Raw genomic sequence first — 23,830 nt, forward strand, 5'->3', positions numbered from 1 at the left:
GTGTTATATATTAAGCATTGAGTTTGATACCTCTTAAAATTTAAGAGGTCCTCACTCATGCTTTATATATAGTATAGATGATAACACTCTACATTTAATAATAAAAACATTCCAAGACATAAGACATGACACATAACAACACCATGGAAATAAAATATGATAACATCACTAGCTCATCAGGTGAAAATGTATAATAAATTTGAGTTTGTTTATACACATCGTATTTGATTTACAAAAGTTTGTATATATTAAAATTTGCTAAAGTTAGCTTGTTGCCAAAGTCTATGAATAACTACAGTATAAAACTATTATGCTACCAACAATGACAATGAGATGATATCATTTATCTTATATTCTGGCACGTCCTTTTAGTAAAGTTATGCCTGAAAAATCAAATATGAAGAAGTATTATTTTATTGGGAAAACAATAAACACGTGCTGGTGAATTAAAATACAAGGATGTCGTCCCTGCCTTTGACAGTTGTTTCCAAACAAACCACTTTCAATAATATTATTATTTTTATTTTATTTATAAAAGTAAAACGCAAACCATTCCTTTGTTTTCAATTTCATACCACTATAATAATAATAATAATAATAATAATATTCCACCACGCGGTAGGCAGTTTTAATTACACACACTACACATGTCGCCACACAACCATCATCTCTCCGCCACCGGCAAGCCACCGCCTGAGAAGTCAAACTCAAGGTTTTTGCATACTTGTAATCGCTTGAGTCTCTTTCTCAAAGAAAAAGGCAATATCCGAGATCTTAATTTCGAAATTCACGCAAAATTTGATCATATTGCTAAAGGTATATATATATATATATATATATTATTTGTTACATCCTTTAATTGTTTTAGTTCGATTTATAAAATTTCTATTTGATGTGAGGTATGTATGAGTCGGTTCAGTTTCAAATTATGAGTTTTTAAAAACTGTTCAGTTTTGGTTTTGACTGATAATTTTGAGCCCAAAAGTAAATATAATTGCAAAACATAATGTATTTGTATCTATTTTTTCGTTAGCTAATAATTAAATTAATTATTATATAACTAAAATATTTGGGTTATATTAATATATTAAACTACTACAAATTACTTAAAATGAAAAAGTTACATGCAAAACTGAATTCGAACCGAAAGTTTAGTTTTTAGGAAAACATAAATCAAACAGGCGGTTTTTGTTCTGGTTTTGTTATTTGGGTTCATTTTGTTTTTTTTTTCGGGTTTTAAGGCTTTGAATCAGTTTTTTTGGTTTTATGCACACTCTAATCCGATGATGTATCAATTCGATACAGGTTGTACCAGAGGCTTCTCTAGCGAAAGCTACGACTGTTGATTTTTTTAAGCAACATAGATGAAAAAAACACCGCAAATGGACAAATCAACGAGTATTAATCATCTTCCTCAATATGTTACATTAGATTCCTCCTGTGAACCGGTTACGAATGCTAAAACCGAGCAGATGACTATCTTCTACGAAGGCCAAGTATTGGTTTTAGATGATGTGTCGGCGGATAGAGCGAGAGATCTGATGCTAATGGCGAAAAACGGTGGGATAGTCAAGAAAGTCGAGAACCGAATTGAATCGAAAGCTCGTGTTGATGTTTCCGGATCAAAAGAGGCGAGTAAAGCAGTGGTCCAGGGGAAGGATTCGGATTTGCCGATTGCAAGAAGAGCGTCTTTGCATAAGTTTTTGACGAAAAGGAAAGACAGGGCTACTGTAAGGGCGCCTGCACCCTTTCAGGAGCACAACCAGGCTCCCGGAGGTTCGTCCTCAGGGAACGAACATAGTTTTGACTTAAATATGTAAAGTCATAACTATGAATTTACTTTTAAAAGGTTTAATCTAGTCAAGTGAGAAGAGAGTTTGAATACACAAGCATACCATGTTCACATGACTTTGATGTAGATTAAAATTATATGTTAGTTTGTACTTGGTAGTAGGGTGTGTAAGAGACAGTTTAGTTCGGTTTTAAGCTCCATTTGGAACCGAAATATTTGATCACTAGACAACCTTGTGTTTTTGCATAGTTTATGTCCCTGTTAATTCATTATGATGAATTTGGACTTTTAATATTTTGGCTTGACTTGACTAAAGGGACCAAAATGTACATTTGGGACTTCTATTTTTGTGCTTTAGTTGCCACATGATAGTTGATATTATGTTGGAGTTGATATTTTAACATGAAATATCTAGATTGGAGTTGGAAAATAAAGGTGTAACTGGAATATTGAAGCACCATGTATTGAATTTAAAACAAAATAAGCTAAATAACACACGTGCTACATGTAATCATAAGAATGTATTTTTTATTTTTATTTTTAGTGATAATGACCATCCAAGATGTTTACATAAGAAAAGTTTGAACCTGAAACCTTTAGGATATAATTTAGGAGTCTCACGAGTAAGTCATTTTGTAACGATTGTTATCATACTAATATTGAATTACAAATTAGTGAAGTTCCTACAACAGTGGGGGCATAGAAGCGGAGTTAGATGGGTGACCATCATGAATCATGATGGCCATGGAATTTATAGGATCAAAATCCGTGAAGAGCAGTATGCGAATTAGGATAGACGGAAACACCACCCCCACCTCCTGATTGGGTTTTTCTAACGCACTTTGTCCTCCCTAATACTCTACAAGTACCAAATTACAAATTGGCTAAGAAGTTAAAGACCAAAAAGGCTTAAGTTTATCAAACATATACTCATCAAAATAGTTAGCACACAAAAACTTAAGTTGTATGGTTTCAAACTTTACATCACAAGAGCATTGTTTACAAAACATGTGGTTATGAGTTAAGAGTCATTGTCAACTATGGTGGCTAGTCCGTGATCCGTCATAGGATCAACATAGACCAAAATAAATGGTTGTGGTTTTCAGCTTTAGCACATGTTAGGAATAGAGTATGTATAGAGTAGGCATTAATAAAGATAATGATGACGAAAACATTAATATCTCATGCATGTATCTTTTATTTTTTCTAGCATACGCTACTTTTGTTATGATATAACATCTCTTGAGATATATTATTTGATGCTTCTCATACAGTAAAGCCCGCGATGCTCTCAATATTAAAAATATTTTAGCATAATCGCTACTTAATAAAATATTATTATTATTATTATAGTTTTAATTATTTATTGTGGGGTTATCAAGTCTAGAAATATCTTCAACGATTGAAAGATGATGTTAAACCAATAATGTCGAAACTTTTTTTTTTGTTTTTTGTTTAAATGAATCTATTAATAGGAATTAATATAAAAAAGTAGTGTTTACATTGAAAGGTATGACATGCTCATCTTTTAACGGAAGCGTAAACAATTTGATCAGACATGCAAATGAACCGAACGAACAAGAACAAGAGCATGTTCGTATTCACTCATTTACCTTAAACGAATGCGAACACTAAGACATAGTTTGTGTTCGTGTTCGCCGAATGTTTGGTTCGTTTACAGGCCTAGATTTGATTAAATTAAGGGATGAAATGTTAGTATAATGAAAGTATAAGGGCTGATTCTATATTCTGTCCGTGGTCATATTTATTAGTTCAGGCTTTCAATGACTCGTTCTCCTTTTCTTTTCTCTTCTCTTCTCTTCTCCCACGAGGAGTGAGTATTTGAAAGAAACCCTAAATTACTCTCATTTCATTACACGATCCACTCCACTCCACCTGAGAATATGCAACACCAGCAGAGACTGAAGCAGCAGCAGGCATTGATGCAGCAGCAGCAGCAACAAGCTCTCCTTCAACAGCAGTCTCTCTATCACCCTGGCCTATTAGCTCCACCACCGGTTCGTACGGACCGTTATCTCATTTCTCTTATTATCATGTTTTTTTTTTTTTTTTAATTCATCGGTCATTTGTGGTTTAGGATATTGATTTCGATTGTGTAATTTGATTGAATTACTATTGTTTTCTTACGCTGTTAGCTATGAATTCATCCTTTAGTTCCTTAATTAATAATGCTGTCATTTGGACCTCTATGAATAAAGTCATTATTTGCTTATTTGATTGCTTAAGGATCTATCTTAGCTGTTACTGGAGCTTATCACGGTTTTCATTTTGTTTTTAACCAAATTATTATGCTCCTTTTCTCTATGCTGCCTAGTATAATATATATAACATTTTGAGCTATCTTAAGTAAATTATATGGCTATTGGCTAATAAGTCTTTTACATTCACTTGAAGATGTATTTTTTTAGACTCTTGTCACGTGTGTAATTAATAGAATGTGAAGTTCGGGTGAATGCAGTTATTAATCATCAATATTAACGTTTAGACATGATCAGATAACTAGAAAATAAACTTCACTTGACCTTGAAATTCTCCAATATGATAGCGTTAACTAGAGAATGAACTTCACATAATCTTGAATTTTATCAATATGATAGCCTTAACTTTTCTCCAGCCCTGTCACACACACTCTCTCTCTGGTTTATATATGTTTTAATAAAAGTTGACTCTGATTCCATGGAGTCATATAACATTTAGAATATATAGAGTTAGACGGTTAGTTTTCATATAATTATTGACATGTATCTCGTTTTGTTTACTATTTTAAAATGGAGACTTATCTTATTTAGTTTCCTTATATATGTAAGTGAACATATTAATTACTACACTTCTTTAGTTCATAAATCATAATCATATATTCTAGGCTTCTAGCATTCTACCAATGTGGTATTTCAATGCACATAAAAGAATCAGAACGAACAATGCTTTCTAGTATCAGTGTGTTACTACCATTTTGTATGAGTTAATATTGATTAATACATACCGCGACATACCTTTGGCAGTTTGGCTACTTTAGGAATATATATTTAGGCACAAGGGAGGCTAACATGTGATTCCTTTTTCTCAGAGGTGTTTTGCTAGTATGTGTAGAAGGAAAAAAAATACGCGTTAGTTATAGCTGCACATTGTTTTTTTCTTTTCTAGTCGTTATCCTTCTGGCCTAAATTAATTCTTTGATTGATTTTATGGTTTCTTGCATTTTTCTACTTATCTTGGTTCTGTATTGAACATTGAACTTATTTGTATGTGACTGTGGAATTTGGGAAATTATATTCTTATATTTGTGATTGGTTATTGTATTTTCCCTTTCTAGCGATTTTTGGGTCTTAATTAGTGTATTTTGAAAATGCATTATTTGGTATTAGCTTATATGTGTGTGTGCATTTATTTGGTTTTTTTAGTTCTCATTTTTTTCATTTTGCAGATTGAGCCAATACCAAGTGGAAATTTGCCTCCTGGGTTTGATCCGAACACATGCCGTAGTGTGTAAGTGGTTACAGATGGCTTTTTATTTTGATTTGCATGTTTGAACACCATGATAGCTCAACTTTCTTAAACTGCCACTTATAGTTAGCAACCTCATTTATTTGATTAGAAACTGATTGCTAGATTAAGCATTCAGCGTTTCTATATATTAAGCAAAATCAATCAAACGATGTTGGCCGTGTGGGAAAATGCAGGTATGTGGGGAATGTTCATACACAGGTGACTGAACCACTTCTTCAAGAGGTGTTCGCAAGCACTGGTCCTGTCGAAGGCTGCAAACTTATAAGAAAAGATAAGGTAAGCTTCTTGCGTATGGTTCAAGTAAATAAACCCAGGATTTATGTTAATACACTCAAGATTCCTGATTTTCTTTTGTATATACAGTCATCATATGGATTCATTCACTACTTTGATAGAAGATCTGCTGCACTTGCTATACTCTCTTTAAATGGAAGGCATCTGTAAGCAATGTTTGTGCGATTTTACTTCCAAGACATTTCTCTTATTGAATAATTTGCAGGTTTGGACAACCTATCAAAGTCAACTGGGCATATGCCAGTGGACAGAGGGAGGACACATCAGGTAGACCTTGTCATTATTTTTGGAAAATAGTAGTAAGGCCATTGATATGCTGCCTGCTTTAAGATAAATGGTAACATGCTTCCCAGTGACATATTTACTTTCTTACTTTGCAGGTCATTATAACATCTTTGTTGGTGATCTTAGCCCTGAGGTTACTGATGCTATGTTATACACATGCTTTTCTGTGTATAGTAGCTGCTCGTGAGTACTCTCTCTCCCTCTCTCTCTTACATACACATGTTACTGGATACTTTTTTCACATGATTTATGTGTTTGCTTTATTATAGAGATGCAAGGGTTATGTGGGACCAGAAAACTGGACGTTCGCGTGGTTTTGGGTTCGTTTCTTTTCGAAACCAGCAGGTTATATTTTCTTTGTGGAACTATGCAAGGAAATGGTTTGCTCAGCTTCCATTTTATATTAGAATACAGGAGCAGATAGTTGCAAAATAATTTTATTGCATCATCTGCCCTTGTAGATAGGGTTGGCGGGTTGGGTAATTGGTCAAACTGGTACCTCTTTTGCAAGTCAAAATGGGTTAGGTTGACCAAACCATTTCTTATTCGATAGTCAAGCTCTTAAATAAATAGTTATAGTGTCAATATGATACAAAAGTAAAATGATTTAGGAGTTTACTGCATAAATATACACTTTGGGTGACTTTTGATCCCTATTTTAACTAGAAAACTTTACTTGTTGACCTCTCAAAGATAAAATATGACCCATATGAACTCATTTTGGGGGACTCTGCACCTGTTATAGAAGAAAATATTTGGAAGGCTTTATTTGTCATTAATCTCTTCATGTCTAAAATATATCTATATTTAGTTAGCATATGTCTTGTTCAGGATGCACAAAGTGCCATAAATGACCTAACTGGAAAGTGGCTTGGAAGTAGGCAGATACGCTGCAATTGGGCCACAAAAGGTGCTGGTATTGGTGATGAAAAACAGGCTTTAGATTCAAAAAGCGTTGTGGAGCTAACAAACGGGTCTTCAGGTGATTGATATTAGAATTTAAGCCTTTAGGCATAACAACCAACCATTAAAAGTTATCATCTTAAGAGTATGGTAAAAATAGTAATCCATGTGATGTTCTTAATTTTACAGAGGACGGTAAAGAGCCAACTAATAGCAGCGATGCTCCTGAGAATAATCCACAGTACACAACCGTTTATGTTGGCAACCTTGCCCCAGAAGTAAGTAAAACTCTATATATGCGTGTTTGTGTGTGTGTTGAGAAGCACTTAAGTTATATGTGTAAATGTTAAAGTGGTTCTCAAATAATTTTCTTTTTTAATTGAACCCTCTTACAAAATAAAAGGGATTAAATTATATTTGTCACAAAATTGCAGGTCACACAGCTCGAGCTTCATCGTCACTTTCATTCCCTTGGTGCAGGGGTGATCAAGGAAGTTAGAGTGCAACGTGACAAAGGTTTTGGCTTTGTCAGATACAATAATCACACGGAGGCTGCACTTGCTATTCAAATGGGCAACACCCAATCTATTCTTTATGGCAAACAAATTAAGGTTGGTTATTTGTTTTTACAAGCTAGTGATTACTGAACCATATATAAATAATGATGTGGTTGTAGAGCTAAATCCTGTTTTGTATGTAATGTAGTGTTCATGGGGCAGCAAACCCATGCCTCCTGGAACGAGCTCAAACCCACTACCTCCACCGGTGCCTGCACCAATGCTGTCAGCCGCTGATTTGTTGGCATATGAACGCCAACTAGCCATGAGCAAGATGGCTCTCATGCACCCTCAAGCTCAGCACCCTTTCAAACAACCCACAATGGATATGGCAGCAGCTGCTGGAGCCAGCCAAGCTATATATGACGGTGGTTTCCAGAGTGTTGCAGCTGCTCAACAACTCATGTACTATCAGTGAGCGCTGTTTTTTTGTTCTTTTCTTTTTTCGGTTGTTTTCTTCCTTGTTTACTTTTCCTGTTGTAACTTGCATTTGCCTCCCAATTGGGAGATTGTTGTCATACTCCTATACATTGCCATGAGTATGGATATTTATGGTGTATGTTCAATGATATATGTTAATCGGTGATGGCATGTTGGCTTGTTTCTAGTAAACACTCATGTTTATTGCCTTCGGTTGAACTTTGACATATTATAGTATATTGTTTACAAAAGCCTGAATCTCTGGCTAGCATGATGTTAAAGGTGCAAAACCCTGCCACAACACTAGTAGAAAAAAACCGATTCCTGAGGCGTTAAAGAAAGAAGCCTATCAATTTGCTTGTAGTCTAGCAATGTATTGATCATGGCAAGTAGCTGCTTTCTCTAGATCACCAAGCTCAGTGTAACATTATATATGATATGTAAAAAACCATAGTAACAACATATAAAAGATGAAATAAACTAGAAACCATAAACCAACCTCTTGACGGTAATTTATACACTACCTTGAAAAAAAAGTCCAAAAACCAACACCACGTGAAGTCAAGACTACGACTAAGGCAAACAAAAATATAGGTAAAGCTAATGCCTCAAGACAAAGACAACAATTAAGCCAAATCTAATTCAAAAGTCCATAACCTTAATCCGACGAGTCCAACAATTCCTATCTCAAATGATGTCTTCAGAGAGGTGCATGTGTCAGAAATCCTGTCTAATTCGCACATACCCATTGTGATAGTTTCCACTTTTCAAACATGCAAGTCTACTCTCCATTATCTTATCCGAGTGCAAGCTCACACTTACTGTTGTTGAACATTTACTGTATATGAGGAATAATTTAGAGATTAGTTTCATAAATATTCATCTTAAAACTAGAACCGTTCACGAGTCGAGTCGGGTTGGGTTTGAGCTCGAGCTCGAAATTAAACGAGGCCGCTCAGCTAGGCTCGAGCTCGAATTTGATGTTAAACGAGCCTAAGATCGAGCCAACAAGCTGACCCATAACCCGAGCCGAGCTTGCTACAAGTTTGGCCCGGTTACAAAAATGAGCCAACTCAAATCGAGTTGTTTCAAATTCGGGCTGTTCACGAGTCAAGAGAGTGTGGTTTCGAGCTCGACGAAATTAAACAAGACACCTCAGCTAGGCTCAAGTTTGATTTTGAAGTTAAATGAGCATAAGATCGAGCCAACGAGCCCAGCTTGGGTCGATTTTGACTCAGTTACAAAAATGAGTCAACTCAGCTCAGGATGTTTTAAATCAAGCTTTTTTAGTTTGGTTTATTCGAACTTTTATCAAACGAACCACAAGCCCGAGCTCTTTAAATAGCCCTAATTCAAGTTTTTATCAAGCTAGGAATGAGCCCGGCTTAAAACACCAGCAAGCACAAATCGTATCCCTCTTTGAAATAAAATCGGCGTTTTGTCTAGGGTTTAAAGCTCAACAAAACCCTCACTGGACAAACTGTAATGAGCATGAACACGGACATGGACATGGACATGGATACTTCTTCTCCCGGTTACTTCGATCCACTTGATTCAGCTCACAGAGAACGCTACCGCCGCTACGGGTATCTAATTATCATGCTTCCGATTCTCAATTCAATCATTCAAACTCTCTATTCATTATTAATATTATCAGTTAAGATTATTACATAACATACATACATACATACATTTAGGAAACGGTCTTCGCCTTCACCGCACCAAGAGACTTACCAATCCAAGTTCAGCAATGCTGCGTTATACCTCGACAATATTAAACGAGAAGTTGACCACTCTGATGCTGCTGATCAGTCAGAACACACTCCTTTCAAACGCAGGTCGCCTTCGCTCGATAGCCGTGGAGGAGTGTCCGATACCGACCGATCGAGAACGCAAGCCCTAAAAGTTTTCAAGCATGAGGAAGATGCGTCGGTGGATACTGCAGATGCTACGTTTTCTTTGTTTGCGTCTCTCTTCGATTCGGCTCTTCAAGGTGCATACATTGTGAATGATATAGACGTTATGTTTTAACTTTTAACGGAAGGATGGTTCGTTTAGTTGGTTGTGTAATGTATTGCAGGATTGATGTCTATTCCTGATTTGATACTAAGACTTGAAGGAGCGTGCCGCAATGTTTCCGAGTCGATTAAGTATGTTGCGTATCCCTAATTAGTTTATGTTTAGTGTTACTTGCTTCGATTGTTTTTGTTTGATTAAATGCATGTTAGTGAAAACACATGATCCCTATCATCCATTAATTAGAAAAGCGTAGGAGAGAAACTTATCAAGCATACATGATCAAGTATCTCTGAAAGTCGAAACAAATACGAGTTTTATTTTCCTTTCGCTCTTTGGAAACGTTATCTTAAAATGATGTTCAAATATTTGTTCGACTTTTGAAAGTGAAATTTGGGCACTTAGGGCGAAGATGGAATCTTGTGATTCCATCTCTACGAAGTTGTAGTTGAAAATTTGGGCTTACATTATTCAAACAAAATCATGGTAAATGTAACTATAGTCTTTAGGTCTTGCTGACAACTCATTTTTCTTGGTGGTCTACAGTAACAGCTGTAGTGAGAGACACAGGATCGTTGAGGACAAACTGATGAGACAAAAGGCCAGGGTGTTGCTTGATGAGGCTGCTTCTTGGTCCCTTTTGTGGTATTTATATGGGAAAGGCATGATTCACACACTTTATCTCCTTATCATTTTGTTATAGTTTGTTAATATTTTTTTGAGTATTTAATTTATATCTTCTTTATCTTTCCAAATTTGTGCAGGAAATGAAGAGGTTCCTGAGGATTGGATAGTGGTATGAAACTTTTATGTTCAATCACTAGTCCACCTATGTTACTAATACCAGAATGTTTTATCGTTTAGTTTTTCTATTGGAGCTAATGTTTTTATTTTCCCTTTTACTTCAGTTACCGCCAACTTCACATCTGGAAGCTTGCCTATTTGCTGCTGAAGATCATACAGCACAGTTATGCCTTAGACTTCTTCAGTGGCTTGAAGGATTAGCCTCGAAGGCCCTTGATTTGGAGAACAAGGTGAACATTTTGTTTTATAAGTACCGTCATCAACAAGTGTGGAGGCTTTATTTATTTATTTATTTATTTTTCAGATACGAGGGTCTCATGTCGGCACACATCTGCCTACCTCTGGAGTTTGGAATCATACCCAAAGGTTTCTAAAGAAAGGCTCCATAAGCGAGAAGATTGTTCAGCATTTGGATTTTGATGCTCCAACCCGTGAACATGCTCAACCACTCCCTGATGACAAAGTATTCCTTTTCTGTTACTGATCTTTTAGCTAAGTTTTATGCTATAATGTTGAGTGATACTAGTAAAACCAGCAGCCAGTGACTTGTTTTCTTGCTATCTTAGATGTTAGTTTTAAATCAGCTGAATCTGTTTAACTAGCAACGTGACATTGGCTGTTAAGAGTTTTAGATGTAGCATCCATTTTTATCTTATTAGTCAGTTTTAAGCTTTACCTTTTCCATTCAAACAGAAACAAGATGAGTCTCTTTTGGAGGATGTCTGGATTCTATTAAAGGCTGGAAGGTTGGAAGAAGCATGCAATCTTTGTCGTGCTGCAGGACAGGTTTGTATCTCAGTTTGTAGGTGTAATTATTGTTTTTATCTTTCTTATTTTGTTAATTTTTACTGTTGTGTGGATAGTCATGGAGGGCTGTAACCTTGTGCTCTTTTGGAGGGTTGGACCATTCTCCTTCTGTTGAAGCCTTAATAAGAAATGGGAAGAACAGATCTCTGCAAGCCCTGGAACTGGAAAGTGGTAAAAATAATCAGAGGCGTCTGTGGAAATGGGCATCTTACTGTGCATCAGAGGTAGGCGAGAATAGTTTGACTGTTTACTTTGTTTTATTAGTGAAGAGGCAATATTACAGAAAATTCCTAAGTTAGGCACAGCATATCAACCAACTTACAGTTTATTACTGATTTTTGTGAGTAATCTCATATTTAACTGGTTTTACCTGTAAATATATGACGTGGCACCGGTTGATGACTTGATGCCGTGCCTGCTGCTGCAGCTGATGCCATGCATATTGAAAACATGCTAATGTATAAAGGTTATTCACATGTTTGAAAAAATTGTTCAATTTCTTTAAATTTATATTTAAAATTATTTGTAAATGTTACATAAAGTGTCATCTTGCGTATGCATCATATACACTAAACTACTAAATTGCAAATAAGATGCCACATCATCAGTTTTTGAAAAAAAATCAGCAAAAAAATGGACTACCAGGTGAACATGTCAGTTGTTGCTAAAATAGGCAACAAAGCATAAACTGGTTTCTATTTTGCACCTAATTTAAAGTTGGTTGCTAAAATTGAGAAAAACGGTAAAGTGCATTTTGAGTTATGCAGTTTGCCCATAACTCTTATTCGTGGTCAGTATCACAGATGCTTTAGTTCTTTTTCAGTATTTCATTTTCGTACTGTCGTTATTATTGTTAATTATTCTTCATGTATTAAAGAAAATTGCAGAGCAAGAGAGTGGTAAATATGAAGCAGCAATATATGCTGTTAATTGCAGTAATGTGAAGCGCATTCTACCCTTGTGTACTGGCTGGGAGGTATTGTTTTTGGCAAGGAATGCCCCTCTTTTGGCTTTTCATTGCTTGCTACTTTTTTCTACAGTGCAGTAACCTTTGCTTTTTCATCATCTATTTGAAGTTATTTGGGTTAATACATACATAGGACATCCAAGTATTCAAAAGTTTTTACGATGACGAACTACATATTAAAACAGCTATATATAGATGCCACTCAAGTATCAATTTGGTTTCATTTACGCCAATTCTGACAATTACAAAACGTTTCTAATGTTAAATCTTTTGTCAATTCTGGGGTTGTAAACGTAAAAAATATCCCTGAATCAACTCAAATATGTTTTGACCACTCATCTGGAAGCTTTATGTCATTTTTGTCATTTTTCACAACCTTTTAATGTGACAGAAGCTTTATACATGAAAGGCTTTTTTGCTGGAATTGTCTAATGGAAGTCAAGTTGATGCTTGGATGGTCTCTGAAAGTGTTTTAATAGTTAGGTGGTCTACATTTTATAGCAAGTTATTATTATTAAGTCATGAAAGCTGGTAATTGCAGTCTGCTTGCTGGGCTTTAACCAAGTCATGGCTTGATGTTCAAGTTGATGTGGAATTATCCGGTGGGCTCGATAAGCTCAATTCTGATGGTGCAACTGAAAGAAGCCCTGGACAGGATCCTAGCTCTCAATCTTTACATGGACCTGAAAATTGGCCGCTTCAAGTCTTAAAACAACAACCACTTGACCTTTATGCCCTTCTTCAAAAGCTTCATTCAAGGTAGATGTGCTGAGATCTTGTTTTAGTATCAGATGTTTGGTGTTTTTATCTAGTTTTTAATCACCAGTAACTCTTATCTTTTTCTTGATGGTTTAGTGAGTCTGTACATGAAGCTGTAAGCCGGGGATGCAAGGAACAACACCGTCAAATTGAGGTCAGCACATTATGCACCTCTTTTTCATATTTTATTTGAGAAAATTGCCAAGAAAAGTAACCTAAGATCCCAAATTTGACAATGTAGCAAAATTTTCTTTCTTGCCACTAGGTGAGAGATGAGTTTCTGACTAGTTTAGGTCGCTTGTGGTTTGTATATGGGTATAGGTTTTAAAGAAAGGAGGAGAGATATTGTATGATTATTTCAAAATAAAATAAAATTCTATGTATTTGGATTAATGTTTAAATTATTATTCTAAGCCTATAAGGGGGATAGAGGGGTCTACAGTTTTATTGTCTGTGGGTTTTATACCCTTACTATAATCCTAACACAACCAAACAATTTATACCACTTTCAATCCCATTCCACCATTCTATGATTCTATTCTAGTAAATAAACGCACTCCTATTAAGTCAAACATCAAACTTTCATTCCTGTCGATGAGAGATATTTTGTTACTTGCATTTTTAAAATTGGGATTTTTAGTTACCTTGTCAATTTTCGATGGGAATAACAATAGATCTCCTTTGTTATTGTGTGTTCATATATAGAATGATAATTGATAATTTAAGAAGTTGAGAATTATTTTTTATGTATATCACCAACGTTAAGTTCATGCCTACTTATAGAGCACATATTGGGTTATGTATATGAATATATGTGATATTGTGAATACTTTGTAAAACCTTTTGAATTTCGTTTTTGAACAGATGAATCTAATGACGGGGGATGTTCCTGGTTTACTTGATCTTATCTGGTCATGGATATCTCCTTCTGGAGGCAATGAAGATATCTTCCGGTAACTTTACTACTTTCTTTTCTTTATTTTTTTTTGTTTTTAAAAAAGTGATATGGCTGGATGCAACATAGATACTTGGGGCAGTTTTAGATATATCCTTCTAAAAGTTCAAATTATTATGAGTAACATTCAGTTCTCATAAAATCACATTGACCCTTTTAAAACCCTAAAAGTATCATATTGATTCATATCAAAGAAACTAAAATAAGATCCGTTACCTACACTAATTTGTTTCCCTGTTTAAAGGGTAGATCTAATGTGTGTTATTTTAAACTTTATAACGATATATGTGAAATCAATTCTATATTTTATGCCTGATTTCTGTACTACTTTTAAGGTTGATAAAATAGATTAAGCAGCTTTTTTTCCCCAGCTATGACAATTTTCAGTTTACATATGACAAAATTGTTATTTCTGGCAGGCCTTATGGTGATCCTCAGATGATACGCTTTGGGGCACATTTAGTTCTCGTGCTTCGTCTATTACATGCTGATGAAATGAAGGACTCTTTCAAGGAGAAGATTATGAATCTTGGTGACCTCATTCTTCACATGTGAGTATTTTTGCATAATGGCTGATGTTTGATTTATGTATCTAGAGCCTTTACATGTTTCATAGTTTAGTTCTTTACTTCTTTTATTTAGTAACAATTAATCGGTTTTATTTTGTGCTAATTTCAACACAAGAGCCTTATTCTGAATCGTGGACCGGTTTTTCTTTTAATATGTGGTTTCTCGTTTCTATAATTTCTGCAAATACCTGACTTGGACAGACCTTGGCAGGTACGTGATGTTTCTCTTTTCAAAACAACACGAGGAGTTGGTTGGAATCTATGCATCCCAGCTTGCACGCCACCGTTGCATTGATCTGTTTGTACATATGATGGAATTACGGTTAAATAGCAGGTAAATTATCTTCAGAATTCAAACTCTGCTTTTATCTCGATGTTTATTAGAAACTCTATGTAATCGCGTCATCGTAGAAATGAAGTGTTTTCTTTACTAATAACTGTAAGATACTTTTCCAAGTTAACCTATTTCTCATTACAAATCATCAAAAAATGTTGATTTTGGTCCACTAGTTATACTTATTTCAGTTTTCTTCTGTTATGGGGCATTCGATTATCAGGCATAGGGATTTAGTCATACCTTTCTCTGTTTTTCGTTAAGGAGAGTATTGTTTACTGTTGCTTATGTTGATATGGAATGTACCAGTAATTATTTTATATTAATTACAAATATCAAATAGGTCCACCGATAAATCATTTTTTAATGTATTTTAACAATATATTTACTGATTAGCTTTGAAGCAGTATGTTTTACGTGCTATATATGTCCGTTGATACACCGTTTAATGCTTTTCTAATGTTTTATGTTGGCAGTGTTCATGTCAGATATAAAATTTTTCTCTCTGCTATAGAATACCTACCGTTTTCTCCCGGGGATGATGTAGATAGCGGTTCTGAAAAGGGAAGCTTTGAGGAAATTGTTGAGAGGTTTTTAACTATCATTCTCATTCTAATTCTGACATAGTGGCATGCATTATTGACATTTTTTTTGCTATCAAGTCATTCTATTGCTGGTCTCAGTTTGATGTTTTCAACTACTTCAACAGGGTTTTATCAAGATCACGAGAAGTTAAAGCTGGAAAAGCTGACGTGTCATCTGACGTGGCAGAGCAATGCAGGTTGAAGGGTCTTGAAAAAGCTATGGTCGTTCAGTGGCTTTGCTTTACACCCCCCTCCACCATTACTGACGCTACAAGAGTTAGCTCAGAACTTCTTCACCGAGCCCTGATGCACAGGTAATTATTTATATTCTGTAGCTGCTGTCTAGTAAAATCAAGCTTCATAAAATGTGTCCATGATTTATAGTTGCAGTATTTATGTTTTCCACTTTCAGCAATGTACTGTTCCGGGAATTTGCTTTAATTTCTATGTGGAGAGTTCCAGCAATGCCAATCGGGGCCCATACATTGCTTAGTTTACTTGCTGAGCCTTTAAAACATCCATCAGAAACATTGATTTCTGCTGAGGATCATGAAATTTCTGATAGTTTGAGAGAGTTCCATGACTGGGTATGCTTCTAAATAAACATCACTTAATATATCTGCTTTCCATATTCTATATATGTTTATGTTACTTTCACTTAGTACATAACATATAATGCAAAGAATTTATATTTGAAAACTCAGCATATTAAAATTTAAAGTTACTTCTACTTAACAGAATGAGTACTATTCGTGTGATGCAACCTACCGTAACTGGCTGCAAATAGAGATAGAAAATGCTGGAGATGATGTTTCAAAAGAAGAAAAAGTGAAAGCAAATATGGTAGCCGTGGAAACATTATCCTCATCAATGGCATTGCTACTGAGTGAGTTTATTCTGTTTATAATATTTATTATTCAATTTTTTTGTACCTTAGTAATTATTGATAACATAATAGGAGAAGAAAACCATTGGTTGGTACCTACTGAGGATAACATCTATGATTTAATGGAACCTACAAACATTGAATTGCATGCCACTGCAATGCTTTCCTTACCTTCTGGTGAATGTATGTACCCGGACCCCACCTTGTGCACAGCTCTCACAAGTGCCTTTTATTCTTCAATAAGTGATGAAGTTGTATCAGACCGTCAGTTACAGGTATGTAAATTTCCATTTTTGAATACAGAAGATGCATAAATGTACATACATACATATATATTGTTTTATCTTATGTTTCAGGTTAATGTATCTGTTTCTGCAAAGGACAGTTCCTCTGTTGAGATTGCACTTCGATGTTGTGCAACAGAAAATGATGGGTTTGGCCCAAATAAACTTGCTGATGGTGGTGTTCTTGCGGCAGTCATTGCAGCTGGTGTTAAAGGTAAACGTAAATCAACGAGTGTAGGCCCTACTAGACATTATTGACAAGTTTGGTCTTGCATTGCAGGTGAACTGGCAGGATTTCAAGTTGGTGTAACAATGGAGATCTTGAGACTAGATGCTTGGTATTGTGGAACTGGTGGTTCCCTCGGGAACCCTGCAACATATATTCTGCGTGGTTTGTGTCGCAGGTGCTGTATTCCAGAAATTATTCTTCGGTGCATGCAGGTACGCACGTCTTTTCATTTGATGTGTGGCAGGTAGGTAAATTAGCTATCATTGTCTTTACTTCTCTTTGTTAAAATTGTAGGTTTCTGTCTCGCTTATGGAGTCTGGCAAGGCACATGAAAGACATGACGAGTTGATTGAATTAGTTGCTGGATCTGAAACCGGGATCCTTCACTTGTTTAGCCAGAACCAATTGCAGGTGATTTTTGCTTATTTTTGTATATTATAGGCTTGTGGTTGGGCATGACTTTTGACTTGATTTGATTTGATTCGATTCAGGAATTCTTGTTATTTGAGAGGGAATACTGTATAGCGAAAATGGAGTTTCTTGAGGGGTCGGCTGCATGAATTTTTCTGTACTATTCCATGGGTAATTGTTACAATATTTGAGACTAAGGTAATGTATTATCATGTTATAGTACATTTTGGTAGCAACTCTTCACTAGATTGTATTATGTTATTCTTTTTGTGCATTTTACAATTCGCCTTTGTCGTTCTTTTCTATCTCAGCTTTAGGATAAAACTAATTGATAATCATGTTTTGTGTTTGTTGACTGCAACATAGTAACTACTGGCGTATATAAGAAAATTTGTCTAAATAGTTACAATGAATCGACACAAAGTCTATCTTCCTAACACCTGGAATACAATGATAAATGTTCTCAAACCAGAAGTATGTATACAAGCGCACACATGTTTATAGTTTATGGGTGTATGTTGAGATCCACATATGATCTCTCAATGAATGTTGTTTCACTAAGCAAAAGCATTTGCTTCTGTTTCAGCACGTACAAGGTTAGCGTAAACACCATCATGATGGGAAGTCATTAGCCTGTCATGGCTTCCATACTCTGTCAGCTTCCCATCTTGGACCACCGCTATCACAGTGGCTTCTCTGATGGTTGAGAGGCGGTGAGCCACCACAATGGTGGTTGTGCGCTTTGTTATCTTCCTGAACGCTTCTTGAACATTCTTCTCTGATTCTAAATCGAGTGCGCTACTTGCTTCGTCTAGCAGCAGCACTTTTGATCTCTTCACAATTGCTCTTGCTATTGCTATTCTTTGCTTTTGACCTCCAGATAGCTGAACTCCACTCTGACCTACCTGTATGTAGAGACAGATCATAGGTTAAAATTTATAAATTTATAAATTTTAAGTTATAGTTATACCTCAGTTTCATAGCCTTCTGGGAGACTACATATGAAGTTATGAATGTAAGCTTCTTTAGCGGCTTCTTCAATCTCTGCGAATGAAGCAGTGGAATTTCCAAATCCTATGTTTTCTCGAATGGTACCGGCGAACAATGCGGGTTCTTGACCGACTAAAGCTGTTTGAGATCTCAACCATACCAAATCAAGCTCCCTCAAGTCAATTCCTCCCATTAAAACCTTACCTTTAACAGGATCATAAAACCTTTGTGTCAACCAAATCAACGTCGATTTTCCGGACCCACTACCTCCGACCACCGCCACCATGGTCCCGCCTTTCACCTTTAAACTGAAATCCTTCAACACTATCACATTAGGCCTAGAGGGGTATGAAAAAGTAATCATCTTGAACTCTACATCAAACGGTTTAGAACCTTCAATCTTTCTTCCTTTCCCACGAATCAATTGAATCCGGTTAATAATATCGAAAACCGCAGGAATCGCGGTTGAAGCTGTGGAAGTATCAGGGGCAAGGCCCGCAAGTTGACCAACCGAAAACGAGCTCAAAACAAGAATCAAGAAGATCTTGTAAACATCACCGAATGACGCGTGGCCTTGGTTCACAAGGTAAGCCCCGAACAACAGAATTACAGTATACGCTGCATACATCGCACCTTGAGAAAATCCTAATGCAATCCCAGTGATCTGAGATCGTTTTACAGCCGTTGATTTTGGGCTTGATAAGGACTGTTCAAAATATTTAACAATCTTTTCTTGAGTTGCGAAAGTGGCTACTGTTCGGATGTTTGAAACCGCACCCGAAGCGATTGTAGTAGCTTTATCATAAGCAGCATTATCTAACTTTGGTCCGATGTTGATTAGCAGATTAAAGTAGCTAGCCCCGAGTGTAAAAGGAGTTACTAGAGTTACCAAAATGGCTAACCGCCATTGGAGATAGAATGACACACCTAAACCCACACCAGCCGAGCTCAAACCCATGAACAAAACCGAGTATCTATCTGCTAAAACTGATCTAAAACTTATACAATCATTTGATAGCCTGGAAACAAGTATTCCAGTTGAGTTTTGATCACTATCGAACCACCCTGGCTCTTGTTTCATTATGGACCGAAAGAGTAAACTGCGAACTCGTTTGGTGAGGTTCGAACCGGCCCAACCACAGAACCCTTGTTGACCAGTCATGGCTAGAATAATCACAACACCAAGTCCAACCAAAACCAAACAAAGGTTCCTAATATCTCTTTTCAACGTACGAGTATCGGGATTAAAGTAGACTTTGAGTCCTTCACCTAAAACCAACGGAAAGATTGATAGAATAGCGCCTGCTACCATACCCAAAACTATGCCGATAAACAGCATACCCGCCTCGGGTTTCTGTAGTCTCCATACCTCTGAAATCATGTATGATCTTGGTTTGGTTACTTTTATTGTTTCCACTTGTTCTTCCTCTTGAACTGATTTCATGTACTCTGATCTCGAAATCTCGTAAACGTGGTTTGATTTTAAAAGATCTTGAGCACTAGACGCTTCGTGTTTAGACTGTCTTCTTTCCATTTCAGCATTCTCGGATTTAGAGTTTGATGATACCGCTTCGGATGCAAGCTTAATGAGAGAAAAATAAGCTCCATTCATTTCCATAAGTTTTTGATGGGCCCCGCTTTCGATAACGGATCCTTGTTCCATAACAACGATCCGATCAGCATTCCTTACGGTTGCCAGCCTATGAGCAATGACCATCGTGGTTCTATTTCTCGAGATTTTATCAATAGCTTGTTGGACGAGAATCTCTGACTCGGGGTCTAGTGCACTTGTGGGCTCGTCTAGTAAAAGGATCTTAGGGTCTTGGATCATGGCTCGGGCCAATGCAATGCGTTGTTTTTGGCCTCCTGAGAGTTGGGTTCCTCTGTCTCCTACTTGTGTATCATAACCTTGTGGTAAATTCGCTATGAATTTATGTGCGTTCGCAGCCACACTAGCGGTAATCGCTTCTTTCTTCGTGGCATTCTCTTTGCCCATCATAATGTTTTCGAGAATCGTGTTTGCGAAGAGAACCGGCTCTTGACCCACCATGCTCATTTGACTTCTTAACCACTTCACTTGCAATGTTCTTATGTCATGACCATCTAACCTTACAATACCTACATGCACATATTACATATATTCATGTTACTTTGGTTATTTAACATGTTAAGATAGTTAAAACTTACCCTGAAGAGGATCATAGAACCTCTCTAAAAGAGCGAAAACAGTTGATTTGCCCGCACCGCTAGCACCAACTAGTGCTAAAGTTCTTTGGGATGGAACCACTAAATTGAGCATGTTGAGAATAGGAACAGTCGGACGAGATGGATATGCAAAACAAACATTCTCAAACTCGATTTTTCCTTTTCCATTCGAGAGCCTTCTCCCCATAGGAGAATAAGGATCAATGGACGGGATTCGCTCTATAACTTCAAACACTCGGCTAGCTGCTACGGTCCCTTGTGCAAATTGAGCAAAGTATGATAGAGATAGCGCCAAACCCCTGGAAAACCGACGTTTGTGCTTATTTTATTACTTGTAAATAGTTGGATAATCAGTTTTACTGGTCAGTTGTTAGTTGTTAGTTAGTTACTTAGTTACCTGCCACCGACATTGACTCCAAAGAAGCAGGCTATGGCGGTACCACCAGATATTTCATGTTTTGAAATCAAGATGGATCCATACCAAAAAGCCAAAGCCCAAGTGGAATATGTAACCAAATATATAACACCAATTCCAATACCCTTTGCAAAACCAAGTTTCTTTCCCACCGGAACCGACTCTTGCAATAATGCGTCGTATTTATCGGATAGTTTTTGCTCTGCTACAAACGAAAAAACAGTCCTGATTGAACTTATGGCTTGTTCTGCTATGCCACCAGCTTTCTTGTAAGAGTTCTGCAAGTATGATGATACATATTTGAGTGATAAAAATGTATGCTTGTTTCTTGAATACGTTTTGGAAATCGTTAAGTATAGTACCACTTCTTTTGTAGCTAGGCCGACGTAAATTGCCTTATACGCTATGCCACAGAACATTGTTACCGGAGTAACTGCAAGTACTGCCAAAGAGACCTTCCATGACTTTATGAACCCAACGATATAGCCACATATGAATGTACACAAGTGATGAACAAAGTGTGCCATCTGTGTTGTACAAACACAAGCCAAAGTGGCAAACTTTATTAATTATAAGCACATAATTAGTTGAAAACTTAATCTTTTTGAAACTTTAATGTTGTACCTTCTCCCCTATAACTTCTTGGATTTGAGCAACATCACTTGAGATCCCATGCATGATATCACTGGTGCTAATTTCGGTGTCGAAAAATGCGACGTCCTGTCGTAAAATCGACTTTAGGTACGCGGTTCTGATTCTATGCGCTGATCTCTCTCCCACCAGTCGCCAACAAGAAATTTCTGTAAATAATTAAATGTACGTGTAGCATTTGTATAAAGTATACATTTATAGAATTGACGAGGATGATCGAGGCTTACGTAAGTATGCTCCAACGACGACTAGTGCGGACAATCCCACCATGTATAGACATATCTAAAGTTCATATCCCACATTGAGGAAGCAACTAAACATAAATATATTTTATAAACAGAATATATACAAGTAACAGTTTATAGTTATTAGTTATTACCCTTTTGACATCCTTCATCATCTCATCATTGTTATCATCCAAAGCAATTTTGTTAACAAAAAGTCCAAAAAGTAAAGAATACCAAGGTAGAGATCCTCCATTGATCAAAGCACCGACACTGCCTATCATAACAAGCAAAATATCCAACTTTGTTGCAAATTTAAACAAACCGAGAACCCCTATTTGTTTCGGTGGTGCAACTTCTTCTTCTTCGTCGTCATCAAGATCTTCGACGTCTTCATACTTTTGAGTATCATAAACGTATTTATGACTACCATCGTGTTTTGTTTTTGATTCGTTCTCTAAATCATCATCAGTCGCACTAACCTCATCATCAGTAGCCAAATGGCCTTTTTTTCTATCGGTACTAGTAACCATGTCCGCGAAAGTAGCAGACTTGTTGAGGGTAGTTTTGGCAACATAACTTTGTAGCTCAATTCTACCCAATGAGACATGACTAAAGTTATTGGATTGGTCATAGGATTGATTGGTAAAGATGTTAAAGTTACCACCACCAACACCAACACCGCCTGTAGCAGCGTTATGACTAGACAAGTAATAGTCATTAGCTGACCGTTGAAACCCACGGCTGCCATGACTAGGTGAGGGCTCAGCCCACGGTGTTAAGGCGGCACCAAGGCTGCTTCCATGGGTGTCTCGAGAGGCTGTTGGTTCATACCGCCACGAGATCTCAGCCTGCCAAGACTGGTCAGTGTCTGAGGTGAAAGGAGTGGTTGGTGGGACACGCGTACCCCTGGCTCTACGAGCGTATGAGGATGCATGGGAGCTCGAGAAAGACAAGGCGGGAGACTGATGGGACAGTGTTGGAGATGTGTGGTGAGGCTTGCGTTGACGGCGGTTAGCGGCAGAGGATGACTCTATCTCAAAGGAGGAATCAGCCATTGAATTAGAAAGTGGTGGTTGACACGCATAATGTTTAGCTAATTAATCATGTTTGGAGAAGACACCTATGTTTCTCCGAAGTCCCAACACTAAATTTAAATCTGCATAGTATTTGCCTAAACAACTTTTTTGTTTTTATGTTTGGTTTATCCTTATGCTTATTAAATACTTAATTGCCAATGTTGTGTACAAGCTGGTGTTTGTTTCTATGTTTTATATATATGTACGTTTGTTTACATTATTAACAATGATGATTATATTTTTTTGTTTGATACCATACCAAGGGTAATAATATGTTAACTGTGTAGTACATAAATAGCCATAAATTCCAAACTGCATGAACTAAATCATCTTAATTATAATTCATATCTTTTAGGAGTTAACTTGATTACATATATACTCATGTTAAAAGTTATAGTTATGAATTTAAATACAATGATTTGAAGTAACATAAAGATAATTTTAAGTATACATATAAAAAGAATAGATAAAAGAATTGAAGTTGTAGTTGTAGTTGATGTTCTGATCCTAGAATAAGTACCGAGTCAAACCGCATATGCAGGCTTCACTTCTCAATTATAACGCAAAGTTGAAAGGAATTTAAGAATATACAAATATTTGATGTTCTGATCTTAGAACAAGTACCAAGTCAAACAGCATAAGCAGGCTTCGCCTCAGTAAGAACGCAAAGTTAAAAGGAATTTAAGAATATGCATATAGGATGCATCGAAGACATATCTTACAAAACCTACATAAGTTAACAACATTACACCAACTGTAGATCTTTTCATCCAAATAATTGTTTCTGAGTCATCAAAAGATATGCAAAATAATAGTGTGCATCCCAACTCAAAACATTAATTAAACTATACATACCTCTGATCAGAAACAGTACCTTCAAAA

At 36.5% G+C, this 23,830-nt stretch overlaps 4 protein-coding genes across 4 annotated transcripts; 3 read left to right on the forward strand and 1 right to left on the reverse strand.

Moving 5' to 3' along the window:
- The first annotated feature begins 594 nt into the window (after positions 1–594).
- LOC143588013 (protein TIFY 11B-like) lies at positions 595–1,836 on the forward strand. The gene is made up of 2 exons (XM_077069135.1): positions 595–890; positions 1,365–1,836. The coding sequence occupies exons 1-2, from the start codon at positions 648–650 to the stop codon at positions 1,818–1,820; spliced, it is 699 nt and encodes a 232-aa protein (XP_076925250.1). The 5' UTR covers positions 595–647; the 3' UTR covers positions 1,821–1,836.
- Positions 1,837–3,597: 1,761 nt separating this feature from the next.
- Positions 3,598–7,971, forward strand: LOC143588003 (oligouridylate-binding protein 1B-like). The gene is made up of 11 exons (XM_077069124.1): positions 3,598–3,810; positions 5,238–5,299; positions 5,494–5,596; positions 5,684–5,760; positions 5,820–5,881; positions 5,995–6,082; positions 6,169–6,244; positions 6,731–6,881; positions 6,992–7,080; positions 7,237–7,413; positions 7,508–7,971. The coding sequence occupies exons 1-11, from the start codon at positions 3,697–3,699 to the stop codon at positions 7,775–7,777; spliced, it is 1,269 nt and encodes a 422-aa protein (XP_076925239.1). The 5' UTR covers positions 3,598–3,696; the 3' UTR covers positions 7,778–7,971.
- Positions 7,972–9,282: 1,311 nt separating this feature from the next.
- On the forward strand, positions 9,283–17,682 carry LOC143588004 (nuclear pore complex protein NUP107-like). The gene is made up of 24 exons (XM_077069125.1): positions 9,283–9,365; positions 9,477–9,772; positions 9,860–9,929; positions 10,342–10,457; positions 10,560–10,591; positions 10,704–10,829; positions 10,904–11,062; positions 11,293–11,385; positions 11,463–11,630; positions 12,284–12,382; positions 12,915–13,132; positions 13,229–13,286; positions 13,997–14,085; positions 14,507–14,638; positions 14,868–14,990; positions 15,467–15,580; positions 15,700–15,888; positions 15,987–16,161; positions 16,313–16,460; positions 16,533–16,735; positions 16,817–16,958; positions 17,025–17,185; positions 17,268–17,384; positions 17,465–17,682. The coding sequence occupies exons 1-24, from the start codon at positions 9,283–9,285 to the stop codon at positions 17,531–17,533; spliced, it is 3,180 nt and encodes a 1,059-aa protein (XP_076925240.1). The 3' UTR covers positions 17,534–17,682.
- Positions 17,683–17,747: 65 nt separating this feature from the next.
- Positions 17,748–22,927, reverse strand: LOC143588020 (ABC transporter B family member 19-like). Its single transcript, XM_077069141.1, has 8 exons — positions 22,025–22,927; positions 21,873–21,927; positions 21,619–21,794; positions 21,357–21,521; positions 20,977–21,272; positions 20,562–20,878; positions 18,355–20,492; positions 17,748–18,289 (listed from the first exon to the last, which is right to left on the reverse strand). The coding sequence occupies exons 1-8, from the start codon at positions 22,925–22,927 to the stop codon at positions 17,942–17,944; spliced, it is 4,398 nt and encodes a 1,465-aa protein (XP_076925256.1). The 3' UTR covers positions 17,748–17,941.
- Between the last annotated feature and the right edge of the window lie 903 nt (positions 22,928–23,830).

This window comes from Bidens hawaiensis, unplaced genomic scaffold (genome assembly GCF_021521415.1).
Source record: "Bidens hawaiensis isolate Kalapana, Puna unplaced genomic scaffold, B.hawaiensis_p1.1 tig00035949_1, whole genome shotgun sequence".
Taxonomy (NCBI): Eukaryota; Viridiplantae; Streptophyta; class Magnoliopsida; order Asterales; family Asteraceae; genus Bidens; species Bidens hawaiensis.

What these genes read in the sequence shown, in the direction of transcription:
- LOC143588004 (XM_077069125.1), top strand. Translation starts at nt 9,283, where the DNA reads ATGGACATGGACATGGATACTTCTTCTCCCGGTTACTTCGATCCACTT. An exon ending in TTCCTGAGGATTGGATAGTG is followed by an intron (nt 10,592 to 10,703) that starts GTATGAAACTTT and finishes CTTTTACTTCAG; the next exon opens with TTACCGCCAACTTCACATCT. An exon ending in AACCACTCCCTGATGACAAA is followed by an intron (nt 11,063 to 11,292) that starts GTATTCCTTTTC and finishes CCATTCAAACAG; the next exon opens with AAACAAGATGAGTCTCTTTT.
- LOC143588003 (XM_077069124.1), top strand. Translation starts at nt 3,697, where the DNA reads ATGCAACACCAGCAGAGACTGAAGCAGCAGCAGGCATTGATGCAGCAG. An exon ending in TCTTTAAATGGAAGGCATCT is followed by an intron (nt 5,761 to 5,819) that starts GTAAGCAATGTT and finishes AATAATTTGCAG; the next exon opens with GTTTGGACAACCTATCAAAG. An exon ending in TCTGTGTATAGTAGCTGCTC is followed by an intron (nt 6,083 to 6,168) that starts GTGAGTACTCTC and finishes GCTTTATTATAG; the next exon opens with AGATGCAAGGGTTATGTGGG.
- LOC143588013 (XM_077069135.1), top strand. Translation starts at nt 648, where the DNA reads ATGTCGCCACACAACCATCATCTCTCCGCCACCGGCAAGCCACCGCCT. An exon ending in CGATTTATAAAATTTCTATT is followed by an intron (nt 891 to 1,364) that starts TGATGTGAGGTA and finishes TAAGCAACATAG; the next exon opens with ATGAAAAAAACACCGCAAAT.
- LOC143588020 (XM_077069141.1), bottom strand. Translation starts at nt 22,927, where the DNA reads ATGGCTGATTCCTCCTTTGAGATAGAGTCATCCTCTGCCGCTAACCGC. An exon ending in TGATGAAGGATGTCAAAAGG is followed by an intron (nt 21,928 to 22,024) that starts GTAATAACTAAT and finishes TATGAACTTTAG; the next exon opens with ATATGTCTATACATGGTGGG. An exon ending in AAGAAGTTATAGGGGAGAAG is followed by an intron (nt 21,522 to 21,618) that starts GTACAACATTAA and finishes TGTACAACACAG; the next exon opens with ATGGCACACTTTGTTCATCA.